General features: G+C 39.9%; 1 protein-coding gene across 1 annotated transcript; it reads right to left on the bottom strand.

The window, feature by feature from the left end:
* Positions 1–4926: 4926 nt before the first annotated feature.
* Positions 4927–8377, bottom strand: LOC109872293 (protein transport protein Sec61 subunit gamma-like). Its single transcript, XM_020463474.2, has 4 exons — positions 8256–8377; positions 7726–7837; positions 6408–6510; positions 4927–5078 (listed from the first exon to the last, which is right to left on the bottom strand). The coding sequence occupies exons 2-4, from the start codon at positions 7817–7819 to the stop codon at positions 5069–5071; spliced, it is 207 nt and encodes a 68-aa protein (XP_020319063.1). The 5' UTR covers positions 7820–7837; positions 8256–8377; the 3' UTR covers positions 4927–5068.
* Positions 8378–9066: the final 689 nt, after the last annotated feature.

Genomic DNA, 9066 nt, shown 5'->3' on the forward strand with positions numbered 1-9066 from the left:
TACATCAGAAAAGCAGAACTTAATATTTGGTACAGAAACCTTTGTTTGCAATTACAGAGATCATATGTTTCCTGTAGTTCTTGACCAGGTTTGCACACACTGCAGCAGGGATTTTGGCCCACTCCTCCATACAGACCTTCTCCAGATCCTTCAGGTTCCGGGGCTGTCGCTGAGCAATACGGACTTTCAGCTCCCTCCAAAGATTTTCTATTGGGTTCAGGTCTTGAGATGCTTCTTACGGAGCCACTCCTTAGTTGCCCTGGCTGTGTGTTTCGGGTCGATGTCATGCTGGAAGACCCAGCCACGACCCATCTTCAATGTTCTTACTGAGGGAAGGAGGTTGTTGGCCAAGATCTCGCGATACATGGCCCCATCCATCCTCCCCTCAATACGCTGCAGTCGTCCTGTCCCCTTTGCAGAAAAGCATCCCCAAAGAATGATGTTTCCACCTCCATGCTTCACGGTTGGGATGGTGTTCTTGGGGTTGTACTCATCCTTCTTCCTCCTCCAAACACAGCGAGTGAAGTTTAGACCAAAAAGCTCTATTTTTGTCTCATCAGACCACATGACCTTCTCCTCCTCTGGATCATCCAGATTGTCATTGGCAAACGTCAGACGGGCCTGGACATGCGCTGGCTTGAGCAGGGGGACCTTGCGTGCGCTGCAGGATTTTAATCCATGACGGCGTAGTGTGTTACTAATGTTTTTCTTTGAGACTGTGGTCCCAGCTCTCTTCAGGTCATTGACAGGTCCTGCCGTGTAGTTCTGGGCTGATCCCTCACCTTCCTCATGATCATTGATGCCCCACGAGGTGAGATCTTGCATGGAGCCCCAGACCGAGGGTGATTGACCGTCATCTTGAACTTCTTCCATTTTCTAATAATTGCTCCAACAGTTGTTGCCTTCTCACCAAGCCGCTTGCTTATTGTCCTGTAGCCCATCCCAGCCTTGTGCAGGTCTACAATTTTATCCCTGATGTCCTTACACAGCTCTCTGGTCTTGGCCATTGTGGAGAGGTTAGAGTATGTTTGATTTTGTGTGTGGACAGGTGTCTTTTATACAGGTAACGAGTTCAAACAGGTGCAGTTAATACAGGTAAAGAGTGGAGAACAGGAGTGCTTCTTAAAGAAAAACTAAAAGGTCTGTGAGAGACGGAATTCTTACTGGTTGGTAGGTGATCAAATACATATGTCATGCAATAAAATGCAAATGAATTACTTAAAAATCATACAATGTGATATTATGGATTTTTGTTTTAGATTCACTCTCTCACAGTTGAAGTGTACCTATGATAACAATTACAGACCTCTACATGCTTTGTAAGTAGTAAAACCTGCAAAATCGTCAGTGTATCAAATACTTGTTCTCCCCACTGTAACTAAACATGTATAGGTTAGTAACATCTACTGCACTGATAACATTGTAGTCTGAGGGAAGGCCGCCATGCACCCCACAAACATCTGAAAGGGCTTAAAGTATGTCAACACGGCTGGGGGGTGGAGAATTAGCATTTTTCAAACACCTGAAACAGCCTTTTCCTGCAATCTAAAGCGATATCATTATGCTTCATTCTATGTCAAAAGTATGTCTATTTTCTAAAGTCTACAAACCTTGCCAGCAGGCATGCCAGCTAAAATAGTTAGACAATCTAGCTACTCTAACTTGATAGCCTAAAGTTCTCAAAGAAGAATAGCAAGAATCGTGTAAACTAACAGGCAGACCACAAACAGGCAAATAACGGCGCAGTATAACAGTGTTGTGCAGAACGGCATTTTCAGGAAGGCACAACTCGTTGGTCCTTGTCACGGATGGGCTATTGCAGTAGAGGGTGGTGCAGTCTTCACAAAGCATCACCAGGGGCAAACGACCTGCCCTCCAGGACACCTACAGCCCCGATGTCACAGGAAGGCCAAAAAGATCATAGAGGACAACCACCCGAGCCACTGCATGTTCACCCCGCTACCATCCAGAAGGTGAGGTCAGTACAGGTGCATCAAAGCTGGGATGAGAGACTGAAAAACAAGGTTCTATCTCATGGCCATGAGACTTTTAATTTAAACAGCCATCACAAACCCAGAGAGGCTGCTGCCTACTTAGACTTGAAATCATTGGCCACTTTAATAAACGGATCACTAGTCATTATAATAATGTCACTTTAATAATGTTTACATACCTTGCAATAGTCATAATATATATATATATATACCGTATTTTATACCATCTATTGCATCTTGCCTATGCCGCTCTGTCATTGCTCATCCATATATTTATATATATATATTCTTATTCCGATCCTTTACTTAGATGTGTGTTTATTAGGTAATTGTTTTGTAATTGTTAGATTACATGTTAGATATAGCTGCATTGTCGGAACTAGAAGCACAAGCATTTCGCAACACTCACAATAACATCTGCTAACCATGTGTATGTGACCAATAAAATGTGAAAAAAAGAAAAAGCAGACAACCGTACCTGGTTCCACGGGATCACCAACACTGGACAATTGAGGAGTGGAAAAACATTGCCTGGTCCAATGAATCTTGGTTCCTGTTGCGTCATGCTGATGGCAGAGTTAGGATTAGGAGCAAACAGCATTAATACATGTCCCCATCCTGCCTGGTGTCAACGGTAGAGGCTGGTGGCGGTGGTGTAATGGTGTGGGGAATGCTTTCCTGGCATACGTTAGGTCCCTTGATACCAAGCGAGCAACATTTCCATGCCAAGAAGAATTCAGGCTGTTCTGGAGGCAAAGGGACTAGATGGGTATACCTAATAAACTGGCCACAGTGTATATACATATATTTTAAAGACATATCTAAGGGGGCACAGGGACATGACGCCTCTGGTCTGAGGGCTACAGCAGTCTGCCTACAAAAAGGGGGAATGTTGAAAAGTGTTAGGAATAACAGTCTCGCCTCATACAACATAAAATATTCATCCGGAGCTACAGACTAATCACTAACTTGAAGGAGAATTCTAATTTGAATGTTTAATTTGTTTTTGCCTCAGGAGGTTTTCATCCATTATCCATATGAGTAATATGTGTAATTTAGTCAAACAGTGGATGGACACACTTGAAAGAAAACTACAGTAGCCCTACTCAATTTTCTGACTTGAAGGTTGCTGGATCAAATCCCTGAGCTGACAAGGTAAAAATCTGTCGTTCTGCCCCCGAGCAAGGCAGTTAACCCACTGTTCACCAGGTGCCGAAGACATGGATGTCGATTAAGGCAGCCCCCCACACCTCTCTGATTCAGAAGGGTTGGGTTAAATGTGGAAGACACACTTCAGTAGAATATATTCAGTTGGACAACTGACTAGGTATCCCCCTTTCCCTTAATTTTTTTTACCTCAGATCATTAAACTTGACCAGGCCTAATTATCTAGGCCTACCTATATTACGCAAACATAAACAAGCCCTTTTGTGTTTAAAGGTAAGACCTGCAACCGGCACTTTTATTTTCTTATCTGTCTCACTGGAGAAGACTTACACCATATGTGAAGTACACCTACTGTGAATGTTGTGAATGCTCATCTTTGTGAATTGTGTGATCAACTCTTCCCTGTGCCTCTCAGCTTGTATGACCTATTCTCAATAGAATAGGTCAATGGTATAATATCCCCAGAAAATAAAATATCTTATTGATTGGTCTTTTCCACACCATTGCGCGAAACAAACACCACAGTCGGCAATGTTGCAGCAACCTCAGCATCAATGATTCATACAGTACTTGGATATGATTTTTATTACATGAAGCTTATGATTTTACTCACCTCTTCAAAATGTCATCCATACAGATATCCCCTTCTGGCCCTAAAATCCATAAGCCTGAATAGAACATTCACTCACTCTGGGCTTTGAACCTTTCACAGTGTTTCAAATTCAGTTCATTCAGCTCTACTTGTTTTCCTTGTGTGTGTTGCAATATTTACAGAAATAAAAGGTTAGTAGGAGGTGAGGAAAATCCAAGTCATATAATATGGAACACACAGGCTCACATAATTAGAATTCCCTAGAGATCCTCTCTGATTCTCAAGATTTTGCAGTGTACAAAGAGGTCATGTTTGCTACTAGCCTTAAGGGAACAAGGACTACACAAGAGAACATAGTAAATAGAAAAAGTTTGTGTAGCAGCAGCTCTGCAAGCTTATATTATCTGACTATGATGTGAAGTTGTGCAAAACAAACTGAGCCGGAAATAACTCTTAGATTGATGTTAGAATTAAATGAAAAACAGAAGATGAATTTGATTTAATAAATCCATTCAGGGTGTACTGTCATCATATCAGTAATGGAAGACAGCATTAGTCCTTCCTTAGAGGAAACATAACATCGTCCCCAAGCTGTATCACAACCGGCCGTGATTGGTCCCATAGTGGGGCACACAATTGGCCCAGCGTCGTCCGGGTTTGGCCGGTGTAGGCCGTCATTGTAAATAAGAATTTGTTCTTAACTGACTTGCCTAGTTAAATATAGGTATAAAAAAAAGAAAAAGAGCACAGCGCATATAAGCCTGGAACACCAAGGATTCAAAGTTCGCCTTAGTGGGAGTCAACATTGAATTCTATGGGTGTGACCTTACTGAGTAAATTATTTTTCATTTCATTTTAGCCAATCACATGACTGCAAGGCATAAATCTAAAACACATATGGGGGGGGTGTTGTGGGAGAAAAATTGGTTGGTAGATTAAGCCAAATAAGACAACGCATCGCAAGTTTCTCCCGATCTATCTGTATTGGCTAACTAAGGCCAATTTTGATGCGTTGGCCCACCAGACTCTTCGCGCATTTGGGGCGGAAGTGTCTGGGAACGAGATTAGAGGAAATATAACCAATAACGTGTTCATCAAAACAATACGGTCAATTCCAAAACTCTTGATCAGTGTTCATATTTTCAGTTATTTAGAGGAAATTAACACCAGAGATTTGAATTCTTACTAAGCCAGATTTATTTACAGAGCAAACAAATATGAACTGAAGATAATAATATACAAAGAAGAAAAAAAACACTTCTCGGCATTTGAACCCATGTCTTGTTGCAGCTAGTCAGTCAGTCCGGAGAGATATTCAACCACCACTGCAAGACAAAATTGCAATTAATTAATATAAACGAGATAAGAATGTTTTAAAATATGAAAAAGCAATGGCCATGAAGGAACAGTGCCATCTATCATCATTGTGCAGAAATGGATTTACTGAAGGGCTATTCAACTGCCGGCCCACAGTCCAGATCGGGGCCCTTTCTCAATCACACTGGATCCCTGATCAGTTCTGGAATATTATTTTTAAAATCTGGGGAGGAAATTCCATGCAAAAATCTTTGGTTTATTGCCAAAATGACAAATGCTACTAGGCCCTTTAGTGTAGTTTCTAGCGTTAGATGGGATTATTATTTTCTTTTTCTTTTTATGAATTTTGCTTTAGCGTTAGAATGGTTTGGACTATAGCATCCACTATGACCCCATTCCTGAAAGCTAAGACTCTCAGGAACGTGCACCTTCCGTTTCCCCTCGATGATGCTCACAAGGTGTGCAGGACTCGTTAGAAGGACATATGAGAAAAAAGACGGACAATGGGCTGTGATGATACCATTGTCGCAATATTTTTTTTCAAGGCAAAGATTCAAACAGACCAAACTATTTGGTCCTTTAAAAACCTGCTGTATGTAAAATATTGACTTCTATAGCTTGAAAAATAATTAGGGCCGGGACGATACCAGTATCATGATACTCGTTAGTATTGTGGCAAGGAAAGAAAACACAAAGCGGCTTTAACTTTTTTGGGGGGAAAAAACAGCCCTATTTTTGGAAACAAACATAATGTTGTCATCCAGAGTAACATGTATTTATTTCCCAAGCTATAGCACACACAATTTTACATACAACATGTTTTTAAAGGACCAAATAGTTTGGTCTGCTATACGTTTTAATTTTTGCCATGGAAAATAATCGTCCCGGCCCTACTAATGTCTGGAGAAAATGAATTCAAAGCACACTTCCTTTAGACTGAAATGTTGAACAAGGCTACCGGATTGCTATATCTTCATGTGTGATTTATAACGTTTATTGAGATAATGACAATAGGGCCAGAGTCAAAGTTTTTCTTAAATACATTGGTACACATTTGTTTTCTAATATAGAGCATCACATAGCCTGCTGGTCCATCTTATCACTGTGTGTTGAGGCAATAAAGACAAAATACTTTGTTTTCAGATGGGAAAGAATGACCACATTACTTTCAGCAACATTTAAGTGCATTATATGGTGTGTGTGCATAGTTAAATATATATAGCTCTTCTGGATAATAATTGCATGCCGAAAATTTTTCGGCCTCCCTGCAACCATAAAAGTATAGTTGAATAGCCCTGATTTACAGTAATACTAAGCTACTGTTGATTAATACTTACACAATGATGTTGTTGATGGGGATGTGGATGAGTTTGACAAAGAAACCAATGAAGCCCATGATAGCAAAACCTATTGCTGTGGCCATTGCAATCTTTGAGAATTCTGAAATTAAAAATAAAAGTTTCATCAGATTTTGCATGGCCAAATTCTGTTGGCTGCTACCTTACACAGTTTGGTTTACCTGAGGCTAACAAATCATTCAATCATGTACGGTATTGTAAAACAATGTAGTTTGCTACCCTCTGTTAGTGGATCGCGATTAACCAAAATGTTGGATAAAAATATGTGAATTCCATTTTGTTTGCACTCACATTGAGCAGTTTCTCTAGAGATGACACATTCCCAGGCTAGATGGAAACTACTACATAATGTTAGTTAATGTTAGTTAACTACAATGACCATAATGCATTGCGTGCCTTGTCCGGTCTGTGTGTTTCTTTGCCTGCTAAGTTAGGTTAGTGTGGGGAAGACATGGAGAGTGAGAGACGAGAGAAGAATGCGCGAACGAGAGGGAGAGTCGTTGCTTCACGAGGTATCTCTACCAGAAAATACATGAACTAAGTGATGGATAGTTGGTATTCAGCAGTCATAAAAGTGCGCCTTATTTACTAATAAAATTGTTATTTTGAGAGACAGCATAGGCAGCAGCTTTATACAGATGCGATAATGACTTGGAATGAAATAATAAAGTCATCAAATGTTATATACACACGCAACTGAAATCTTTTATTAAAGTAATGTGAATAAATGTTGGTTAATAAGTGATAAACAGTATTGGGCAGTCACTACCACCATGGGACTTATTAATTGTTTTATTTTGTGTCGTTACAGCATTCAACCCACAATGCATAATTTTTTTATACATCAAAACTGAAAACATTATATTTTTTATAAATAATCGAACCGAAATTACCTCAAAAAGCACGAATCGTTCAGCACTACCTTTTGTATGCTACCTTAGAAAGTTAGATCAACCAGAAGCTAACAAATCATTAAATCAATTCAATAGAAGAAATGTGCGGTATTGTTATTGTAAAAAATAATGTATGGATTTGGATAGTCACCTGATAAAAGCAGAAAATAAAAGACAGTGACAGAAAGGAGTGATCTATAATACAAATAAATATGCCCAATCAGTTCTACGCATATATGATGACATCATGCTAGGAAGGGAGGCTTGCGAGAATTCCTCAAAAGGTAACTACATTTCGGTTTATTTACAGTATAAGGGTACCGTGTTGTCTAAGAAACGTCGACCATTCACAACAGCCAGCCATTCATGATAAGGATAAATAACTATGATACAAAATAGATTACCTTTTCTGTCTGGCTTGGTACACCTCTTCACAAGCCTTATTGAGTCCTTCACAAACTGCCGGCTGGGCTCCACAAATTGCATTACTTGGTCCATGTTGGAAAGGTTTTGATCCTAATGGGGGAACAATACATACATGAACTTATAAATTGTATAGGCCTACTCAGCAGCATATATACATCTAATACAGTGTAAGCGTTTAGGTTAGTGTCATTTTGCTGTAGCTCAGTAGCCTATACACCAGTGTAACCCTCCAGTACCATAAACTTCAGGCTTGGGTTTGCTTAATATTTCAACACACTGGTTTGTGACAATGTTTAACATTTCGTGAAGACATTGAAATAGTTAGTCACAATGTAGCCGATACTGCAGCTCAGCCAATGTAAGATTGCTACATTGTAACGACTGTTCTTCTGAAAACAATATATTGTTAAAGCTCTTACACTGCGTGTCTTGATGAAACTTCTAAACTATTAACAACACAAAAATAGATCTGTAAATTAACGTGATAGGGTAATTCTAGTAGACTTACCGGAGTTCTCTTCTGAAGACCAATTTATGTGACTGCTCTATGTAAAGGCCACGTATGTTCTAAAAGCAGACGTCGACATCGGGTAAATACGCATGCGCTCAAGGGTAACTCGGATGTGAAGGATGACGCCAACTCTGACGCACGCGAAATAGGAAAAGTAGCGACATTCTTCGGGGGTGTAAACCGAGCTTTCGTGTCCTGAGTAAATCTAGTAAATGCACTTACTTATGAATCAAATAATGCCTAATGGAATAGCTAAGCTACATGCTCTCCTGAGAACCTCTATATGGACGTTGTAAACCATCGTGCCCGTGAAAATTGAACATAACATAATGCTAAGAAAGAAAGAGAGTGCCTGTTAACCTTAAAATACATGGTATTGGTATAGGCAGCTTGTATGAATACAATTAAATCCCCTCCTGCCCAGATAGGAATATTTTTTACTAACATGTACATGGCTAAAAAGGACTGTCCTCGTGCACACACCCTTAAATCAAATGTAAATCCACCTATTCCTCTACAATGTATGGAAACCATTTCTAGAGGCAGTCATTCAGGCATGGACTTTGAAGCTGTGCAAGATTGAATGCAGTCACTCACTCACTAGATGGTAGTAAGGTGCCATGTACTGCATATGGCTGTCTTTCAGAAAACAGTGGTAGCAGTTTCAGCAAATGCCTTGTTCAAGATCTTGAGAATCATGGAAATGTACTGTGGTTTTAACTTTGAAGTATGATGTTACTGCTATGAACTTAAATAATACTATGGTATTGCCTCATTTTTACCATGGTATAGATGTGGATCATGGAAA

This window comes from Oncorhynchus kisutch, linkage group LG27 (genome assembly GCF_002021735.2).
Source record: "Oncorhynchus kisutch isolate 150728-3 linkage group LG27, Okis_V2, whole genome shotgun sequence".
NCBI lineage: Eukaryota > Metazoa > Chordata > Actinopteri > Salmoniformes > Salmonidae > Oncorhynchus > Oncorhynchus kisutch.